Below are 23,719 nucleotides of genomic sequence, written 5' to 3' on the forward strand. Positions count from 1 at the left end.
TTATATTTCTAAATTCATCCCATTTGGAAAAAGAGTATTATAATTTATAATAAATCTAGATTCCATTTCCAACAACCTGTTATGAAAACCTAAATTGTTGTCACCCACATCATTTGGTTTACCTAAAACACAAAAAACTAGCCCATCAGAAAATCCCCTGTGCTGTTCACAAAAATGACTGGCCACCGGACTTTCAAACCTCCTATTCCTGATGTCTCCCAAATGCTCGAGAATTCTAAGCTTGACTCTCCTTCTGGTTTGTCCAATATACCATTTCTGGGTTGCACATTGCACCCTATGATATAAACCACCCCAGAAGAGTTGCAATTGAAGAATTCCAAAGCATTATATCTCACGTTGTTAATTCTTGTTCCATCTAAATTTCTAACTCTAGCACAAACCTTGCATCTCCCACACTGGTAAGTCCCTACCTTTCTGTTCCTTGTTACCTTACTTCTAGTATTTAATATTTCCTTCAAGTTTTGAAATCTACCATAGGAAAATGTTACTGTGTTGGGAAACAATTTTCCTACCTTATCATCTCCGACAATAATAGGCCACAGTGACAATACTACTTTGCTTAAAATACTGGAAAAATCTGAGAATTTGTTAACAAAAAATATACTATCCTCATATGCATCCCCTCTAACACTCAAAAACTGGTCCCTAGTTTCCTCCAAATAAGTTGTTTTATATACAAGCCTTTTTCTATTTGATCCGCTCATTCCTAATTCATGTTCAACATGCTCTCTAGCTTCCTTTATTATGCTATTGGAATAACCTCTTGCATTGAGTTTTGTCTCAATTTTATTAAATTCAGTGCTCATCCTGTCCATTTCCGAGGTATTTGTCGAATTGCTTAAACTCTCCTAATGGAAGGGAATTTTTAAGATGGATACTATGCATGCTAGATGCATGCAAAAAATTATTAGCTGCTGTAACCTTATGAAAAGGCTTGTATTGCACTTTATTGTCAGATCCTACATAAAGTTCTATATCCAAAAACTGAATCCTGTGCCTGCCTATATTATGAGTAAAATCCAGGCCACATGGATTATCTTTTATTTCCAGAATAAATTCCTCAAAATCGCATGGGTCCCCCCTGCAAAGAAACAAGAGGTCGTCGATAAATCTTTTATATTTCACGACTTTGTTCTGGAAAAAGTTCTTTGGATAAATAAATGAATTTTCAAAATGGGCCATAAATAAATTGAAGAGGGCGACATGGGCCCCATTGCTGTACCCTCTTTCTGTAGGAAATATCTGTCCTCAAACTCAAAACAATTATGTGTTAAACAAAATTCCAAAAGACTAAGAACTACAAGGGCGGGAGACTTAAACCTTGACACGGTTATTAATAGGACATGCTGGAGGGACAGATTCATCACCCAGAGACTCCCTATGCTGTGGAACAAAATCCCGGTACATGTGAGGCAGAGCACCTCGCTGGCCTTGTTCAAGAGAAATCTTGACCAATGGATGGGAGATCGCAGATATACCCCTGGGATTACCTCAGTGTCACTGCTTGACAGAGGCACAGCAAAATAATGGGCATAGTTTCCTACAAACTAAAGGGGTGGCGAAAGCCACAAAACTCTGGGCTAGGCTTATAAATGCCCTTGGGCAGATAGCCTAGTATGAACCTATGAACCTATAATGATATAACAAGTCCGTGGTCCTTCCCCCAACATTTTGCCAACAGCTTCAAGCCCCCATATTTTGTTGATGCTAGTGTACAATGATTTGACATTTACACTAGCCCAATAAAAATCATGTTCCCAGCCCGTTCCCCCCCCTACATCCAGGCTAACTTCCCTGGTGTTTTTCACATGAGCAGGAATCCTAGAAAGATAACTTTTTAACACTGAATCCAAAAAGATCCCTATATTTTGTAAATAGGCGCCCCTGCCAGATACAATAGGATGACCTGGTGGGTTCCACAAATCCTTATGCAATTTTGGAATAATAAAAAACCTAGCATTTTTGGATTTTTGATGTATAACTTCCTAACATCCATTGATGTAAAAAAAACCCAGGCGGTCACCTCTTTCCAATAGTTCTAGCAACATTGGATTGAATTCCTTTATAGGGTTTGAGGTCAAACATGTGTATGTATTATTTTCCACTAACAACCCTAAAACTATAGAGTTGTATTTCTCCCTGGGCAAAATAACCCAGTTTCCTCCCTTGTCAGATTGGGTAAATACATACTGGTTGTTTAACCCCCTCAAACTCTTCAGGGCCAACCATTCACCTTTGTTCAAATTATATAATTTTTTGCCCATTCTGTATTTCCTATATTCAATCTCTATTTGCTTGAACAATGTTCTTTTCAAAAACATTAATCGCCATATTGACTTTCGGTGGAACAAAATTGCTTCGATTGGGAACTTTGGGAACATCAAACTTTCCATATCCTGTATTATATTCAAAACCAGATGTACACAAAAAACATTCATCTTCCATGTGAATATCAATAATTTCATTTTCATGAAGAGACATATTCATTAATGGACTATCTAATACAGAACTATCATGGTTATCATCACAATTTTCAGGCCTGTTGGCAAAAAACGCTCTCAAGTGCAGCTTCCTACAAAATTCTTTGGCTTCTAAAATTATGTCTGCCAAAGAAGGGAACCTCGTTGGCACAAATTTAGTGCCCTTACATAACACATTTTTAATGTTATCTGATATAACAAAATCCGATAAATTTACTATACAAAAATTCTCACCTGTGTTAAAGTTAGTGCTAGAAAAATTAATCTGTCCATATTCATATGAGGAACAAGTAATAAGTCCAGATTCAAAAACATTATAAGGTCCAAAATTGGAAGAGACATCTTCATCTTCTTCTTCCCTTCCCCTGAAAACGCCGGCCTCGCCCTTTGTTCTGAGTGGGACTCTGGTTGGAATTGCTAACCCCTCCGTTCGGTCCAGAACCGGAAGCCTGTTCCTAATTCAGATTTTCAAAGGAAACACTTTTCCTGCTAGTAGAATCCGTTTCCGCTGAGGAAACTGAAGAATCTCTCGAAGCACTAGATCTGAAACCCCCTCTGTTCATTCTTTTCATGGTACGCCCTTTCTTAAAGCTGTATTGCCAAGAAAATATTTTACCAGATTCATGATCATTAGTGTCCCGAACAAACTTCTTTTTTTTACGTTGTATAACCTCCGCCTCTACTTTCATGACTCTGTTTTTAATATCTATCATGTGTCTTTCGAAAGTACTTTTTGAACTTTCCCTGATAAGTACCTTCTGCAACTCCAAAATAGTGGAGCGGACTCTGTCAAGTGTCCTTTCATTTCTCTTTACGAGAACCCCAAGCCAACTCAGCGTGCATCTCAGCGAAATCGCTTTCCATTCAGTAGATAAATCAGCTTCTTCCTCCGTGAACTCATAAGCTGGTAAGCGCTCAATTCTGAGACCCCTTGGTGTAATATTGGAACTGATGTATTTTTCCAATAAACGTAAGTCATAAAAAGTGGTGACTTCCTTGATCATAGCCTTCTCCAGCTCCTCATATTTGACCGAACAGTCATTTTGGCAAACTACCCAAGGGTCGCTCATTGCCAACTTCTCCTCTCTTTCTTTCCAAATGGAAATGAAATTAAAAGACTGTCCATGGTGTGCTACACCCGCCGGTGTAGCTGCTGCTACGTTCAATGACATAAATAGCCACTAGTTAAACAATCGAAAATGAAACAAATATCAAAACACACAAATTCTCAGATTTTTCCAGTATTTTAAGGAAAGTAGTATTGTCACTGTGGCCTATCATTGTCGGAGATGATAAGGTAGGAAAATTGTTTCCCAACACAGTAACATTTTCCTATGGTAGATTTCAAAACTTGAAGGAAATATTAAATACTAGAAGTAAGTTAACAAGGAATAGAAAGGTAGGGACTTACCAGTGTGGGAGATGCAAGGTTTGTGCTAGAGTTAGAAATTTAGATGGAACAAGAATCAACAACGTGAGATATAATGCTTTGGAATTCTTCAATTGCAACTCTTCTGGGGTGGTTTATATCATAGGGTGCAACTGTGCAACCCAGAAATGGTATATCGGACAAACCAGAAGGAGAGTCAAGCTTAGAATTCTAGAGCATTTGGGAGACATCAGGAATAGGAGGTTTGAAAGTCCGGTGGCCAGTCATTTTTGTGAACAGCACAGGGGACTTTCTGATGGGCTAGTTTTTTGTGTTTTAGGTAAACCAAATGATGTGGGTGATAACAATTTAGGTTTTTATAACAGGTTGTTGGAAATGGAATCTAGATTTATTATAAATTATAATACTCTTTTTCCTAATGGGATGAATTTAGAAATATAAAGTTATAAAATCATAAAATTATAAAATTATACGATTATAAATTTTGTATAATAAAAGCATTTTATTTTTTATTTTTATGAAATCTTTCTACTTATGAAATGGTTTATTTGGGATATGCTAAATAATGCATGTTGTTTTAAAAAAGTTTTTGGGAAAGTAGTTGTGGCTTTAAGAAGAAAAATAATTGTTTTATTGAAACAAATTATTCATGCAAATGTTTCAGGATGATTTATAAGTGACTGTATTGTGTATTACATTTATTCCATGAGAAGGCGAAGGCCGAGGTACCAGAATTGATTAAACTAATTCATTCAACACAGTCTGGCTGTTACTTTGTTCTGCGTCGTTGGTGTTTTGATATTTATTTTTCGATTGTTTAACTAGTGTCATTTTGGAAGCCAGAAGGCCTAGGACTAGAAAATCTTATGCTGACAAAGGGAAGAGATTTTGTGCTTGGAATCAAGCACAAGGAACTGATACAGCAGAACCACATATTCCTCAGATATTACAATACTTGACTGAGATACTAGACAAAGGCCTATCTTTCTCATCAATCAAAATCCATGCCTCTGACATTTCGGCTAATTACAATACAGAGCCACCAATCTTTTCTCATCCTTTAATAAAGCAGTATCTTAGAGGAGACAAACATTTAAGGCCTCCTAGAAGATCACCATTACCTGGATGGGACCTCAATTATGTGTTGGAAAAGCTCACCCTGCCACCATTTGAACCAGCTGCTACTGCTGATATAAAGTTCTTATCATGGAAGACAGCTCTGCTACTAGCAATTACTTCAGCTAGAAGAGTTTCAGAGCTACAGGCCCTCATGGCTGTAGAGCCTTTTATCATATTTTACCCAGACAAGGTGTCTCTGAGGATAAATCCTACGTTTATGCCTAAGGTGGTTTCCAGTGTGGCTCTTAACTAAACAATTCATTTGCCAACTTTTTATCCAAATCCGCAGAACAAAGGGGAGAGAATTCTGCATTCCTTGGACATGCACAGACAGCTAAGATTCCACTTGAGCAGGACTAAAGCTCTAAGGAAAAACTGAGCAATTACTAGTGTCATATGCTGCAGGATCAGAAGGAAAAGCTATTTCAAAGCAGATAATTTCAAAGTGGATAAGCCATTTCATCCGTTTCTGCTACTTAAACCATGGTAAACCTGTGCCCAAGGGCATTAGGTATCATTCCACCAGAGCTGCAGCTACTTCAGCAGCCTTTTGTCAGAGGAGTACCAACCAAAGATATTCTAGAGGCTGCTACTTGGAGTTCTGTTCACACCTTTACAAAGCATTACCATTTGCCTCTTTACTCTAAGTCCAGGGCAGGCTTTGCCACTGGAGTGCTGCAGGGCCTTATAGCCACACCTAATGCTGTTTAGCTCCAGCCTCCCAACCATAGCTTTGGGATTCTACCCAAATGTAATGACTGCAACAGTGAAACACGAAGAACATAGTACAGTTGTGTACACTTTCCATAAATGTAGATGTTCGAGTGTATTCACTGTTACAGTCCAGGTTACCCTCCCGCCATCCCCCTGTCATTCTAAAGTTTATCTTTCCTTCTTTATCTTCTACAATCTATGTGGAGTATTTGCCTGTAGATGAAGGTAAAGTTTATATTGATGCATGTGTGTGTATGTATATATATATATATATATATATATATAAAATGGCGTCGGCTGCATGTTTTGTACCCCTGATGACCTGACGTCATGGAAGAGGAGACAGCAGCTGACGCAGGACCCAAGACTTTGGAATTCAGGCCGACTGAGGGCAACCTGCCAGCAGATTGCTCAAATGTAATGACTGCAACAGTGAATACACTCGAACATCTACATTTATGATAAGTGTACACAATTGTACTTTTTGTCTCTTTAGGAACTGTTTTCTAGCAGTAGACTGTCATTTTGTGCTCTTTGGCTTATTCTGTGTTTATTTAGGTTTATTGTAGGATTTTAGATAGTTGGAAAGTAATTTTCTAAGAGAAAGTTGGTGAATGAAAGTAAAGTTAGGAAAAGAGAAAGGCTCAACAGTAACAGAGAGTAGTGAGGCTGAGATGGGACTAAAACTGGAATGAGGTAGTGGAGGTGAGATATGGACTCAGCTAGGAGTGGAGTAAGAGCAAAGCCAGGAGTTTAAGAGGTGTCGTTTGAGTTGCTGTTTGAAAGACTTGTTACAGTTATTTGTTTGAAGACCAGAGGTAGGCAGTTTGACATCCTGGAGATGTAAGAGAGTATAGAGAGTCTTCTGTAGAACTGAGTGATTTTGTTACTTGGAGGAGTTCTTTATCAGTAGATTGTAGTGGTCTACGTAGAACATGCTGTTGTAGAATATTGCTTAGGAAACAACATTAATCAGACCTGTTTAGAAGTTTGATTAGTTAGTAGTTGCGAGTGGGATAGATATTGTGGTATTTCTAGCCAAGATAGTTTTTTAGAGGCAGACTTTCATGGAATGAATTGGGCATATTGGCAGCAAATTCTGGACTACCACTCCAAAATATTTGACATTTGACTTATTTATTCCTTTAAGGTTTACTTTTCAGCTATTTACAGTTTTCATTCCTCAGGTGTATTTTTCTGATTAGACCCCTTTCAAGGATGCACTTCTTCCTTGTGACTTAAATATCATGTTGGAGATGTTAACACTGGCCTGATTTGGGCCTACTTCTAGTTTTATCTTGGGTAACTTTCTTATAACATTGTACTCAGCTAGAAGAATTTCAGAGATTCAGATCTTGCATGTTCATCCTCTTTACCTAATAGAGTGGTCTTACTTAATAGGTTCATAGGTTGGTACTAGGCTATCGGCCCTAGGGCCTATACAAGCCTAGCCATAACAGTTCCCCGGATATTTCTTCCCACAATATTTACTTTCCTGGACTCCTGTCTAGCAGGGCGACTGACATGATCCCCGGGGTGAATTTCCTATCTCCCATCCAATCGTCAAGGTTCCTTTTGAAGAGGGCCAAGGAGGCGCTCTGCTTGACATGTATGGACAGTTTATTCTAGAGTATGGGGAGTCTCTGGGTCAGGAACCTATCCCTCCAGCATATTTTTTTCATTGTGATGACAAGGTTTAGATCCCTGGAGCGTGTGGCTCTGAGGGATTGCTATTTCTTTAAGTGGAGCATGTCCAGCAGCTCAGGGTTTGACATGGCCTGGTATGTTAAGCAGAGATTGCCTCTGAGTAGACGATATGCCACAGAGTATAGCTGGAGTTTTTCAGACGGTCAGCATAGGGCATCTACTTTAGGCCTGTGATTCTTTTAGTGAGGTATTTCTGCAGCCTTTCCAGCTGTTGCAGATGTCTTGTGAGGTACATACAAATGGAGCGTTGTACTCTATAATGGGTCTAATGAGGGATGAGTACAGTGGGACAATGACCTCCTTTTTTCTGGATGAAAAGCCCTTAGTGATGAGGTGTGCCACATTGAAGGATTTCCTGACTGTTGTGGCAATGTGGTTATCGAAGGTGAGACCACTGTCCACCTGTGTCCCTAAGTCCCTCATCACACTTTCGGTGTTTAGTGTACTGCCACCTATGTGGTAATTCATGGGTACATGGTTTTTCCCAAAGGAGATAACTAAACATTTCTTGACATTAAGCTTGAGCCCATGGCTCTGGCACCAAGCATCTGTTTCTGTAAGGCCCTTTTGTGGAATATCCACATCATTTGGGGATTCAATAATGGCTCCCAGTTTGCAGTCATCTGTGAACTTTGTTAGCCAGAGTCCCTTAGTGTTGGCCTGTACTTCAGAGAAGTAGATGCCAAACAAGAGCGGTCCTAGAATTGAACCCTGAGGTACTCCACTTGTCTGGAGCTGGATTTGGAGTCAGCTACTTTTAAAGTCTGGGTTCTGTCAGTAAGCCAGTTGGCAACCCATTCAGTGACGTAGGGATTTATGCCCAGCTCAGTAGGTTTATCTATGATTCCAAAGTTGGGGATGGTGTCAAAGGCCTTGGCAAAGTCCAGATAGGCTGTGTGGGACTGCCTTACCCTCGTCCACAGCTCTGGAGACTGATTTGAAGAAGTCATTTTGGTTCAGGAGACAAGAAAGGCCCTTAATGAACCCAAACTGGGTGGGGTCCAGTGTTTGAAGGCTACCAATGTCTTTGTTTATATGTTCCATGATAATGCGTTCAATGGCCTTGCAGATCAGGCTTGTTGGACTGATGGAGCGGTAGCTCCCGGGATCCAAGGTGGATTGGATCCTCCCTTGTGGAGTGGGATAACTGTAGCTGTGCACCACTCAGTGGGCATGACATTTAGGTGAAGTGCCAGTTCATTTTGTAGTTCATGTAGTACACAGCCTGGGATGTCATCTGGTCCCATGGATGCTGTATTATTAGCTTTGGAGAGTGTGGTTTCTACCTGTGTGGCCGTGATTACCAGAATTTGGCAATCTTTTGGTATTGACATGGGCCCTTTAGGGCATGAGAGGAGGTGAAGTTGGCACAAAATCGATCTGCCTGGATACTGGCAATATCCTTGTGATTAGTATATTTAGTGCCATTCTGTTGTAGCTCAGAGTAGATCTGAGCATCGCCATTTAGATTCTTGACATAACTATAGAATGCCTTGTGGTTGTCTTTGGAATCTTTGGCAATTTTATTTTCGTAACTAGCTTTGGAGGATTTTATGAGGGATCTCAGCTTCTTACTGACCTATGTGTACGTAATCTTGGTAGGGTTGTGCCTTCCCTTTTTATTGACATATTGACAAGACTACTTGCATAGGCAGCCTTACCATGAGATTGTATACTAAATAGATTATTTTTCTCTCAAACAAACCAAACCAAGCTGCTGTCGTAGGAGTGCTGGCTATCTCTGTTCACCCTCACTCCGCTTCACTACCATACCCCCAATTACCAATCACCCCCCCCCACACACTAAGGCCGCACTTATATTCTTGAAAGCCAGTGCCATATCTCTGTTAAACAAATAGCTACTCTGTCACAACCACAAACTCTATGCACCCATCTTTAGGATCACTTAGTATCGTTGTCATCACCCCTATCACTACCCAATAAGTCATACACTGTGAACCCCCCTACATGCTGTGCTTCTGTCAGTTCTCTACATACTAGCATACTCTACATCTTACCAACAGTCACTGATCAACATCAACAAGCCATTATCTACCACATCCACATACTCACAAGCAACAACTTACTCTTAACCTTTCACTCCCTCTCCCTACAACAATAGCCCCATACTGTCCCTCAAGTCAAATGTATTAAAACAGCTAACAGAAAAAACAGCTCTTCCTTTGGCAGCACTTCTACATAACTGTAAAACTAAATGGAGATATCACACACTTACACTACCAGAATCCTTTTTAATTCTGAACCAAATACTCTCTCAGGCATCAAAATATGCCATTTGTCCTAAGAAGCATCAGTAATAAACTCCAAGAGCTCCATGCATGGATTACAAAATATTGCCCTGAGATTCTAGTCACCACAGAAGCCTTGACTGAAGCCACATATAAAAATGAAGTGCTCCCTCCAGGTTATAATATTCGACTTCACAAAAAGAGCAAGTAGAGTATCTATTCTCTACAAAATCTCGTTTGACATTTCACCATACCACATCACTCTACCCCAGTTTCATACTGCTGAGCTACTGCTAACTTTGTTTAAACTCGGCACAAAAGTGTTATCATAGCAGCCTCATATATTCCACCAGGCAAAAGTATCTTACCCTTAAAGGATATGTTATACTGGATCTCCTCTAACATCCAACAAGAAACAATAATCTTGGGTGATGTCAATATTGACTCATCTGCCATTAATTCAAACAACTCATCTAGTAAAATGCAACTATATGACTTTGCACAACTAATCAATAACCCCACAAGATTTCATAAACAAACCAGAAAAGACAAAATGTTAGACTGGTACTTGTATCTCACCCTAACAAATACAAATATCATGACACCATACCAAACTTCTTCAGTGGTGTCCTAATTACCTATTAAACAACAGTCCCACATAACCCTAAAGCACCAATTGAAAGAAGTGAGAAATAAATACAACAGGGACTCTCTTATCTCTGTTCCACAACACCAAAATTTGATTGAACTCAAACTTTCTCTCTCCCTAGATGTCTTTGTCTCCAAATTAATTTTTAACTTCCTCCATATTTTTCACAAAGCAGTCCCAACTAGAGTAAAAAGGTATAAAAGCTAAACCCTCCGCTTGGCTTAGTACCAATACTACAAAAAAAATGAAAAAGAGACATGTAGCTTGGAAAACATGGAAGCAGAATCCTGCTCCCACCATCCTTCGACATTTAACGCAAGTCACAAACCAGGTAAAGTAGCAGGTATGAAATGACAAAAATATCCTATTATACAAACAGCCACAAGGTGAATCCAGCCTGTTTTAGAAGTCTATAAAAGACCTTGTAATCCCAGGCAAAACTACCCAGCCAAGCCCTCTGAACTTCTACACACGATGCAGACTTAGCATTACAATTTAACTCTTATTTTATCACCACAGTTGCTTCTCTCATTCCCAACCCCACTCCAACCAAACCCCCCATAATAACCCAATCTATTACACTTGATAGCCATTTTCTTTTACCTCAGTGCCTATATCCACCATCAAAAAATCATTCTGCAATTTAAACCCACTACTCTAGCCCTGACAACCCTCCCCCTCTATACCTCAAGACTGCTGCCAATGTAAAGACCCTTCCAGTATCAATACTAGTCAACTGTTCTGTTAAAGAAAGCTAAGTTCCCAAACTGTAGAAAAAATGCTGTATTATATCACTCCACAAAGGTAGTCCCCCATTCACACCCAAATTCTTAAATTCATTCTAGGCTCAAACTGTCTTTCCCCAACACAGCATGGATTTAAATCCCACCGTAGCACAACTACTACCCTACTAAGTTTCATTGGTTTAAGAAACTACCATAAAAACTCAAACAGTCTGGTGTCAGACCTCTTCCTAGACCTATCCATTGCTTTCGATACAGTCCACCACAGAAAATGACAAGTCATACTTTCCTCCATAGGGTACTTAACTGGTTCTACCGCTGCCTTACTAATATGCTGCAGACAGTAAAGTGGAAGAATATGTTCTCCTCTTTCCTCTCAAATTTCATCTTTGCTCTCCAAGGATCGGTACTAGGCCCACTACTCTTCAAGATTTTCATCACTGATTTACACACTGCCTCCCTGCATGCCTCTTTAATCCGGTATGTTGATGACTCCACACTATCTGCTCTTCCAAAACAGTATCTGCCCTTCACCAAATAACTCCCACAATCTTTCACTACCCTAGAATCTTGGCTAGATAACTCCCAACTCTTAATAATCAATAAAAAAATAACCCCATGACTATTTATCCCTAAGTAGTTTAACTCCCTAAAACATAACTTTTCTATTACTTCCAAAAACAATAAAAAAAATAAAAATGGTGACACATACTAAGTCGCTAGGAGTCACCATAGATGACCAAATGAAATTTGATCTACATGTAGCTCGTATTATTAAAAAGCTGCATTGAAGCTAGGTACTCTGTATAGAGATAATCAGTTCCTCACTGACTGTGCCCAGGCTACCATTGCTACAGCATGTCTTCTCCCAAATCTTCTCTATGCCTCTCCACTCTTTGCCAATTTAAATAATACCACAAACCACAAAATGCAACAGTGCTGAAATAGCTAAATTCACTACAAACATGGCTTACAGAACACTCCATAGCTCATCACTCAAATCTTGTAACTGACTACAACTCCCATATGTCTTCACTTATACCCAACTACAGGTAATACACAGTCTCCTCTACAGACCTGCAGAGTGCCCTGCTCTGACCAGTCTCGTAGCTCCCTATTCACCAAACAGAACTCTAAAGTCCACTGATAAAATGCTTCTAAGTGTAACCAAGTCCAACAATAAGACTGGGAATTAATTATATTCTACCTCAATCTCTAGAGTATGGAACTTTTTCCCATTTTCTGTAAGAGAAACTGAAAATCCAGTGATCTTCAAAACTGAATTGAACCTCCACCTAAAAAAGACCTTGCTCCGCACCTGTGTCACTCTTGGCTGGTAATTAAAGCCTACATAACATGCTGCTCTAATAATCTAGGTGTGTCTGTAAATAACTAAACTTTTGTGTTTTTTGTAACTGTACCTTTAGCTATCTCTGAACTGTATTTTTGTTATTTTCTTACTATATAAAATGTATGTCTTGCTCATAAATGCTTGTTTCACTGGACCTTTTCTCCCTGGGCCTCCACTGAAAATGGCCATTTTGCCCATCTCAATCATCCCAGTCAACACATGGAATAAATAAATAAAAATAACTAACTAGGGTTAATTCACCTGTGAGGAAGCAGACTTTAAGTGTCTCGTTCACTGCTGTTTTTTGCCATTGCAGGACTAACTGTTCTTTGTCTAATGTGATGAAATGCCATTCTGCTAGAAAGGTGACAAATTCAATTTTTTTTAATTTGATTACAGTGGACATTTCTGTTATGGCCACCTAGTCATAACTGCATACTTTCACTTAGTACTACAGTATGGATCTCCAGTCCAGGATTAGGATGTTCTTTTAGAAAGCTACCCTCTTGCACATGGTGCACTGAATCTCTTTAGGTCTACCTTCTTCATATTTCCCTCTTTAGGGTTTTTTGGTATCCTTTCTTGATATTGCAACCATTTGGTTTCCCACTTCAACAGGTGCCTTTAATTAAGATGCTTCTGTTATGTGAGTACTCACAGTAGCAGCTGATCTTTGAAAGAGCCTTCTGCACTCAGTACCTGTTTTCTCATCTTTCATTTCCTTTTCCAAATGTTTCTTTCTTGTTTTGACCCTGCAGCAGAATTCTACTTTGAGATTGTTATTGTATTTTACTGTAACTTTATTATCTTTCTCCTGCAGGCTAAAAACTGTGCGAATGATAGCAGGAACTAGAGACCAGTGAGGTGCATATCCTGTAGTCCAGGTACAGTAATACTAGTGTTTACCAAAGGGGACATGTCTCTGCAGATTTAGAAAGGTGTGGAAGGAGGATATGCCTGAGTATTAGTTCACTGCAGAGGGCTTTCTCAGGTTCAGCTTTATTTTCCATTGTTGCTCCTTAAAAATCTTGGCTTGTCTAATACTGCATTTCTAAATATTCCATATTGCCATGGCATATAGTGAAAACAATATCATAGCAGAAACTTGGTTGAACACTTGATCTGCGGATGTAAAGTCTGAACACAGTGCACTTGTCTCTGAAAAATGTGTAAATATAAAGTATCTGTGAACACATTAAGTTTACACTTACCTGTGGTAGAAACTGTTGTTTGCAATCACATTTCAGTTGCAGAGTGATATGTAAATGTAACCGTAGCTTTAAAAAAAAAAAAAAAGATGCTGCCTTGTCATGTACCATATGCACATTAACAATATTAGTCAAGAGAATGATTGCCTGAAATGTGCTGTAAAGGACTCCTCATGTACCATATGCACGTTAACAGTAATAGTCAAAACAGTGATTGCCTTGGAATTTGGTGTAATGGTTAATGAGGTTACCTCATAGGTACAAAGTACAGGGTTTGATTCTTACTTTTAGTTGGGAAGTTTATTTAGGCTTAAAATGGCCCTCAAGGGCAAATAGCGTAGTAGTAACCTATGATATAAAGATGGGGGTTTGGTATAATGATTAAGGTGTTTGACTCATAGACACAAGGAACAGTGTTTGATTCTCACTTTTGGGAAGGAAACTGACAAGGCTTAGAATGGCCCTGTAATTCGCTATAAATTTAACACATCTGGGATTCCACCTGTGTCCTTGCTGGACAGTGGCATAAGGTGCTGACTTGTTGGAACATGTGCTAGATTCTTGGCTAGGCTTGTAAGAGTCTCTGGGCCAATAGCCTAGTAACTTCCTATGATCCCCATGAACATGCTGTAAAGGACTCTTCATGTACACATACGCACATTAACAGTAATAGTAAAAAGAATGATTGCCTGAAATGTGCTGTAAAGGACTCTTGAATTTTAAAGATTTGGTTTTAATAGGAAATTTGAAAACAATGTTTGATTCTGTTGTTTCTTGCAGATGACTGGAATTACAAAGAAACAGTTTGTGATCGTGACTGGCTACCCTACAACGGATTTTGCTATTTTTCTCCCAAGAATAAGGAATCCTGGGATAATGCAAGCCAAATCTGTAGTGACAATAACAGTACCTTAATTAGTATGCACACTTTAGCAGATGTTGAATTAGTAATTACCAGCTTCCATAATGGTAAGTGGTCATATATGACAAAATTAGTGTAACTGTTAAGAAAGTAATCCATCTATAAGATCAAAAGATAGCATTATTCTTGTTGTGAGTCCAGATGTGGTTTGCTGTAGGGATTTACAATCCATGTAAGTCATTTTCTTGCAGGGCATTTGTTTACACACTTTTAACTGGTACAGCTTGTGATGGACGATGGTCCCCCTTTTTTTTTTGCAAGACTAATTGTGCAATCTGTAGGAAACTTGGAAGCTGCTACAACTATAGCCAGTACCATGGAATCAAGCTGTGAAGTGCAGATGTGCCTCGCTCATAGTCAGAATACAAATCATGGTGGTGCCCATACCTCTCAGCTGTTAAGATTTTTGCAGACTGTCCAAATTTTTCTCTCATATTTTTTGGTCCGTTCCTCATAAAATTTGTGGATCTGATGTTGCCATTGTTATTCATTCCTCAACTGATGCGTCTCTGATCCAATTCAGCCGCTTCTTCAATATTCTTGGATCCAACTCTCAAGCTCGTCCCTTTACCTACAGTGTTGCACCAGCCTAACATACCTCAGATATCATTTGCTGCCATATCATTACAGAAGCAGATCCACTCTCTCTCAAGATATTGGATGTATTTTGCTACAAAATAGTGAATGTTCTCAGTTTATTTTTTAAGCAGGACTATCCCTTAAGCTTCTTCACCTGTCCTCCCTTAATTTGAGTGTTTTCTTTTTTTTTTTTTTTCTGTCAAGTCCTTTCTTTTCCCTTCTACTGAGCCCTTCGTATTTTTTTTGAGTACCATTGTTGGTACCTTTACTTCCCTTTTCCTGCCTTTCCTGTTCCACCCATCAGTTCAGGGTACATGTTCTTCGTGTTTCACTGTTGCAGTCATTACATTTGGGTTATCCTGCTGGCAGGTTGCCCTCAGTTGGCCTGAATAACAAAGTCTTGGGTCCTGCGTGGGTTGCTGTCTCCTCTTCCAAGACGTCAGGTCATCAGGGGTATAAAACATGCAGCCGACGCCATTTTATTCAGTCTTTCTTGCCACGCGGTGCCCGAAGCAGAAGCAGTTCGCAAGTGCCAGTCGTCCGACTCCTGAAATTTTCGTATTCAAGTTTCAGAACTGAAGTCTTCAAACTAAAGCTAAGTACCCCATTGGGAAAACTTTATCTTGTTCCTTACCGATGTCAGTAAAAGTTAATAATTGCATTACTTGTGGAAAGCAAATACCTCTTAAGGATTTTCATTTGTACTGTATTCCTTGCCTAGGCCCAGATCACAACATGCCTTGTTGTCGGTTTTGTGCTAGATTTAACCAACGCACTATTAAGCGTCGGTATATTTTTGCTTCAAGATTTAATTATCCTGAAATGTTGTCAGTTAGCAATCCGACTACTGGAGTTCACAAAAAACGCAAAGAAAAAGACAGAGGCAGACCGTCGAGGTCCAAAACCGATGACAAAGCTTCTCCTAAGCCAGTCGTCGGTTCGCCGGTACTCAGTGAGGTGCTTTTGCAGCCCTGATACCCACTACTTTTGAGTCACAGGCCTCTACTGAGACCCATTCGGAGTCCGGTATGCCGTGAAATTCTCAGAGTATTGAATCCATGGATGTCTCTCCCTTAGATGGGTCTGGAGCCGTTGAGCGGGCACCGGCTTCTGAGGGTGTTTTCAGGCCTCAACATTTTTATATTGAACTGATGCCAGCAACAAAATCAAGGTCAAAAACAACTTCTATGTCTAAAAACTGACTCATGAGCCCACATGCTCAGGCCCCTATGCCTAAAAAACAGATGATCAAAATGGCTGAGGATTTAATTACCTTGATCAAGGGTTCCCAACCACCCCCTGTTAAGAGGCCTAGGCAAGGCACTGATTATGAATCTTCAGATCAGGTTTCCATTTCTTCTGATTCCTCTTCTGATCAGGAATTTTTTGTTCCACCCTATGAGGATTCTGATGCAGAGGAATCCATCCCATCTGCATCTCCTCCTGAGGATTACTCTTTTGAAGAGACTTTGCATATTTTAAGGGAACATTTACACTGGGAGAGTAGGACTTCTCTGAATCAAAAAAGAGGCTTAGGGATATCCTTCTTCTTCCTCAGCATAGGCCTTTGGCAATACCTCCTGTATTAGACATTGTTGATGATGTGTTTTCGGAATCAAGCATGGCTCCTGATTCCCTGCCTCCGTCTCCTAGTAAACCAGACAGATATTACAGGGTTCCTTACTCCCACAAATTTCTTTTCAAAAATCCTGCTGCTGATCCTGAAACTATTTCTCAGGGTCCCAATGGTGTAAAGGCCTCTACTGCCAAGAATTCTACACCTTCTGATAGAGATTCCAGGGTGTTGGATAGATGGGGTAAGAAGGTTAATATGTCTGCAACCTTCAAGGCTTTAAACTGCCAGTTTCATATGCTTAAATATCAGCAGCATGTTATGGGCTTACTGAAACAGAAAATGATGTTGATTTCTGATTGTGTGGAAAATAAAGAGTTATATGAATTATTGCATTCAGCAGAACAAGTTGGAAAGCATACTTTGCAATATGGTTTTGATTCCTTGGAGGCCTCTTGTAGGGCCGTCGTTACTGGATCTATGATTAGAAGGCATGCCTGGCTCAAGGAGCAAAATCGGCCTGATCATGTTGTTGAATGCCCCTTTGCAGCATGATACTCTGTTTGGTAATAAGGCAGAAGAGGTTTTAAGGAAAATGGAAGACAAAGCTAAATCTATGCAAACTGTAAAAGATTTCTTGCAAGTGCAGCCACCCAGGTTCAGTAGACACTGGCCTACTAAAAATTGGTCCTTTCCTGTGTCCAACAGGACCACTCAGGGCAAATCCAGGTGCTCAAAAGGCTCCAGATACCAATCACAGGGTTCTTACAGGTCAGAGCAATGGGGTGCCTCCACCTCCAAATCTGGAGGAAACAAAAGCACAACCTTACAGTAAGCAGTCTAAATGACTTTCCTCTACCATCACCAAGCACTTATCTTTTGGCAGCCCCCTTGGGGGGAAAAAATAGCACTTCATGCTCAAAATTGTCAGTTAATTACCCAGGACAAGTGGGTATTAAACATAGTATCCCAGGGGTACAGATTTCATTTCCATACTTTGTCATTTCCAAATGGATGGCCGGATCTGCCACAAAACCAGTGGGCAGAGGCCCAGAAACAAGTCATGTCCCTCATGGATATGGGAGCTATTCAACCGGTACCAGAAAAGGAAAAAGGACAAGGTTTTTATTCAAGACTTTTCCTGGTACCCAGAAAAGACAATTCATGGCGTCCAATTCTGGACGTATCGATTTTGAACACGTTCCTGGATATTCCAAAATTCAAAATGCTGACTTTACAACAGCTACTGCCTATGCTAGGCAGGAATGCATGGTTAGTAACTCTAGATACCTGCATATCCCAATAAGCGAATCATGCAGAAGATACTTCTGCTTCAAAGCAGTTTTTTTGCATTACCAATTCTCTGCACTGCCCTTTGGCTTAACTACTACGCCCAGGGTCTTTACAATGTGCCTGGCACCAGTAATTGCATTCTGCAGACAAAGAAGCATTCAAATTTATCCTTATCTGGACGACTGTCTCATTCAAGCAGAGGACAAGGACACTCTTCTTCAACATCTGGCGTTTGTAAAAAGGCTTCTAGCATGCCTAGGGTACACCATAAATGAAAAGAAATCACAACTGGTACCCTTCAAATAATTACATTCCTGGGTGCAAGCTTGAATACAACTGCCCAGATGGCTTACCTCACGCCAGACAAACAAAGGCAACTGACAACATACTTCAAACAAATGGCAACAAAAACCCAGTTATCTGCAAGACAAATTTTGCAGGCTTTGGGGTTCATGGCATTCTGCATTCTACTAATTCCATATGCGAGACTGCATATGAGGAATCTCCAGTGGTACCTAAAAAGTTTATGGAGTCAACATTGTCACAGTCTGGAAACATTGATTCCTCTCATTCCCTGCCTACAACAGGAGCTTCTTTGGTGGGCAGAGACATGTCACCAAAACAAGGGACTGTCATTCACTCTACCCCCTGCCACCCAAACCCTAACTACAGATGCATCAGACTATGCTTGGGGGGCCCACCTGGCTGGGAGATGCATTCAGGGCAAATGGAACCCAAACCAAATGCATCTGCATATCAACCAGAAAGAGATGCTAGCTGTTCAGAATACTGTGACAGCCTTCAAGGACTTACTTCATCCAGGGCAACTACTGATAAAGATGGACAACACCACAGTTATGTGGTACATAAACAAGCAGGGGGTACACATTCCTACCCCCTTTGCAGACTAGCCATGGCCTTCTGGAACACAGCCTTGACTTACCAAATACATCTTCAAGCTCAAGTCCTGCCAGGAAAGCAAAATACTCTGGCAGACGACCTAAGCAGAAATGTTATGGACCAGCACAAATGGAAACTGGATCCACAAATCTTCAGCATGTTAACACAGAAATGGGGGAGCCCAGACATAGATCTATTTGCCTCTCCCCAAAATTATCAGTTGGACAAATTCTGCACAAGAACTCATCACAAAAAAGCATGGAAAGTGGATGCCCTATCCTTCAGCTGGAAAAACCTATCAGTCTATGCCTTTCTCCCTCTGCCTCAACTCTCCAAGGTCTTACTAAAAGTCAGACAGGAAAAAACAAAAATGATCCTAGTTGCTCCGGACTGGCCTTGTCAGTACTAGTACACACTTCTAAGGAATACGTCTCAACATCCTCCATGGTACTTGTCTCAAATACCTCATCTACTGTCTCAGCAGAACTATCAAATTCTGCACACTCGGCTCCAAACTCTGAATCTTGCAGCACAGCTGATCAACTAATTATTCAAACAACACCTCTCAATAAATCTGTGATGGATGTCATTTTGGAAGCCAGAAGGCCTAGTACTAGAAAATCTTATGCTGATAAATGGAAGAGATTCTGTGCGTGGAACCAAGCACAAGGAACAGACACAGCAAAGCCCAATATTTCTCAGATTTTACAATATTTGACTGAGATGCTTGACAAGGGCCTATCTTTTTCTTCAATAAAAATCCATGCCTCTGCCATCTCGGCTCATTACAACACAGAGCCTCCCCTCTTTTCTCATCCTCTGCTTAAACAGTATCTTAGAGGGGCCAAAATTTAAGGCCTCCCAAAAGATCACCAACTCCTGCATGGGACCTCAATTTTGTGCTGGAAAAACTCACCCTGCCTCCTTTTGAACCAGCAGCTACTGTGGATATAAAATTTCTATCTTGGAAAACAGCTTTTCTCTTGGCAGTCACTTCAGCAAGAAGGGTTTCAGAACTACAGGCTCTCATGGCAGTGGAGCCCTTTATTATATTTTACCCGGACAGGGTGTCCCTCAGGACCAATCCTTCTTTTATGCCTAAGGTGGTATCCAGTGTGGCTCTTAACCAGACCATTCACCTGCCAAAATTTTGCCCAAATCCACAGAACAAGGGGGAGTGGATTCTGCATTCATTGGATGTACACAAACAACTAAGATTCTACTTATACAGGACCAAATCTCTAAGAAAGTCTGAGCAACTACTGGTAACATTTGCTGCAGGGTCAGAGGGGAAGGCTATATCAAAGCAGACTATTTCTAAGTGGGTAAGCCACTGCATTTGTTTCTGCTACTTGCACCATGGTAAACCTGTGCCCAAGAGGATCAGATCACATTCCACCAGGGTTGCCTCTACTTCAGCAGCTTTTCTCAGAGGGGTCCCAACCAAAGACATTCTAGAAGCTGCTACTTAGAGCTCTGTTCATACCTTCACAAAGCATTATCATTTGCCTCTCTTTTCCAAATCCAGGGCAGGCTTTGACACTGCAGTTCTGCAGGGCCTTATAGCCGCTCCTAATGCGGTTTAGTTCCATCCTCCCATCCATAGCTTTGGGATTCTACCCAAATGTAATGACTGCAACAGTGAAACATGAAGAACATAGTACAGTTGTGTGCACTTACCAGAAATGTAGATGTTTGAGTGTATTCACTGTTGCAGTCCGGGTTACCCACCCGCCATCCCCCTTTCTATACCTTTTCTTTCCTTCACTATACACAGAAGCCTTTGTGGTGTATTTGCTTTTAGATGAAGGTAAAGTTTACGTTTCTAAAAGTGCATTTATATATTTTATTTATTTATTTATTTTATTTTTTTATTTAACATTTGTTGACCAGGAAAGTCCGACTAGGTTCCACAGATCCTGTTTTCAGCGGAGGCCCGGGGAGAAATGCTCCAGAAGCATGTCTTTAGAAATGTGGGAGGAAACTGGAGTACCCGGAGGAAACCCACGCGAACACAGGGAGAACATGCAAACTCCACACAGAAGGCACCCCAGCCGAGAATCAAACCAGAGAACCTCTTGCTGTGAGGCGACAGCATTAACCGCTGCATATATTTACTGTTTATATATATATATATATATATATATATGGATCTACCTGACAACATCGACACTTCGTAACACCGACAACGACTTCACCGTTACCACATAATCGACAGTTCACAAACACGACACCTCATACACTCGACACATCATAACAACAAACAAAACAAATCCCCTGTCCAAAACCCACACACACAACACAAGCACACCAAAATCCTTACAAACCAACACTAACCCTTACATACACAACTATCTACAACCCTAACCGAAACCCTAACCCTAAGGTCCGTCACTATCGTGACACTCACCTAACCCGCCCTAACCCTAACTCGCTTTAACCCACCCCTAACCCAAAAATATCACTGTACCCTTACCTAACCAGGCCTAACCCTAACTCACTTATCCCACCCCTATCCCTACAGACCGTCAGCATCGCACACTTACCTTACTCGCACCCTTACCTAACCCGCGCCCTAACCCTAACTCACTTATCCCACCCCTATCCCTACAGACCGTCAACATTGCACACTTACCTTACTCCCACCCTAACGGCCGTCACTACAGATACTTACACATCCTTTCCCCATCTCAGTGTTCTCAGCGTCGGTGTTTTCCTCCGTCGGTCTTCTGACTTGTCGATCTTCTGGCGCCGGTGAAGTCGTTGTCGGTGTTATGATATGTCGATGTTGTCAGGTAGATCTATATATATATATATATATATATATATATATATATATATATATATATATATATATATATATATATTTGCTCCCCATTTGGGGGGCACCTGACATCTGGTGCAAGAAAAACTGAATAAAATGACGTCAGCTGCATGTTTTATACCCCTGATGACCTGATGTCATGGAAGAGGAGACAGCAACTGACACAGGACCCAAGACTTTGTTATTCAGGCCAACTGAGGCCAACCTGCCAGCAGGTTATGCAAATGTAATGACTGCAACAGTGAATACACTCGAACATCGACATTTATGGTAAGTGTACACAACTGTACTTTCTTGCTACCACTGTTGGTAATTTTATGTTTAAAAAATAATTAAAAATAATATATTCAGCCTTTTGTTCTTGTTGTATTTCTTGTTGGATTAAGACCCTTTGTCTTCACTATTATGGCAGACAAGCCAACTGGATTCAAAACATGCATTTCCTGTAGTCACAAAATACCCGATTCAGATGCCTACAAGGGAATATGTCTACTGCTTGGGTACTATCATTTGAATTCTGGCTGTTCCATCTGTGCAAGCTTCAATACCAGGGCACTTTCTGACAGAATGAACAAATTAGTTTTGAAGGGCCTAATTCCTTCTTCCTCTGCCTCTGTTTCAGTTGAGGCTCAAACCCCCTCCAAGAAATCGTACAAAGGAAAGGCTGATTCGGCTTTCAAAGCTAAAGATACCAGAAAAATATCTCTGGATTCATCAACCTGTTTGGCTCCATCCTTAGAGCCACCATCCAAAGTTTCAAAGAAATTGAATCTGACTCACACGGATCCTACTGCAAAAATGAAATCTCTTCAGATCTGGTCACCTCGTTACTCACTACCTGATTGACTTCTTTCCCTATTTTTACAGGAGTTTCCACATACGCACTCCAGGCCACCATCTATTAGTTCTTCTCTTAGGTTCTCCAGGAGCTTGTCTGAAGTCAAAGTGGATAGGATGATGAGGAAGTTCCTCACAGCTCAGATCCAGGTGGATATAATTCCAGCTCCATCTCCCATTGTATCCATGAGCCTACCCATTAGCAGTCCTCCTTTAGTTACTCCTCCTTCTATTTGGCCTGTGGATTTGGAGACCTCAGATCGAAGATGCCTGAGAGTGTCCTTGTCAGATCTAACGATAGATGTTAAGTTGTCAATCTCGCCTTCATTCTTGCTGGATGGGTTCGGAGCCGATCCTCGGCTCTGACTCGGCACTTGCTTTAGCTTGAGAACTCCTTTTACCAGCTCGAGGCAACCCTATATCCCATGATGCAAGGCGGAACTACCTCAGATCTCGTTTGCCGCTTAGCGAAAGAGGTCTCCTTTGCCAGCTGAGGTAAGTGATTTTCTTGGTAAAATCAGAAAAGCTTAGTTAGGGTTTTAATTTCCCCTTTTTATTCATAGTATAGTCTGTAGTCAGTTACAGCCCACCCTATTCCCTTGTTTTCAAAAATTTATAACCTTTTTATAATCTTTAGTGTACAGTTTTAGTTAGGCCTAAAACCCTTTGGTTAATCCCTTCCTGTGTGTTGTGTGTAGGGATTAATTTTGTGTGTTTGTTGGGGTTTGTGTGTGTGTTACTTCCTCCCTAGGTTATGTCTAGGAAGGCAAGGTTCAGGCTTCAAGAAGTGTGACTTGTGCTGTCAGAAAATGTCTCTGACAGACGGTCACACTTCTTGTGTTTATTGCCTGGGGCCTGCACCTGCAGGACTCCTGTGCTTTGTGTCACTGTTTTAGCCAGAGAGTCCTGCAGGAAAGGAGAATAAGCTTATCCTCCGTGGCTTACTTAAGCCAGAAGGTTCTCCCTCTAAAGCAGGGTCTGGGAAACCTAAGCCACCGAAGGCTCAGGCTTCAGTATCTAAGCCTCCTCCGGTGGCTCCGGCTCCGTCGAGCCGAGATGCTCGGCTGGAACCGATGTATCTACCATTAAAGTAGTAGGTTGCGCCGGCTGGCTCCGATACCTTGTCTACTGTGGCCTTGTCAGCTCCGGCTGGCCGAACT

At 40.8% G+C, this 23,719-nt stretch overlaps 1 protein-coding gene across 1 annotated transcript in view; it reads left to right on the forward strand.

Annotated features, from left to right (window-relative positions):
• The window catches only part of LY75 (lymphocyte antigen 75), a 3,856,564-nt gene that overhangs the window by 699,914 nt on the left and 3,132,931 nt on the right, over window positions 1-23,719 (forward strand). Inside the window, exon 7 of the mRNA XM_044074746.1 lies at window positions 14,412-14,600. Within this exon, the coding sequence (XP_043930681.1) occupies window positions 14,412-14,600 (189 nt within the window). The remainder of the gene's footprint in view (window positions 1-14,411; window positions 14,601-23,719) is intronic.

This window comes from Protopterus annectens, chromosome 6.part0 (assembly GCF_019279795.1).
Source record: "Protopterus annectens isolate FY-2018-M chromosome 6.part0, PAN1.0, whole genome shotgun sequence".
Lineage (NCBI taxonomy): Eukaryota > Metazoa > Chordata > Ceratodontiformes > Protopteridae > Protopterus > Protopterus annectens.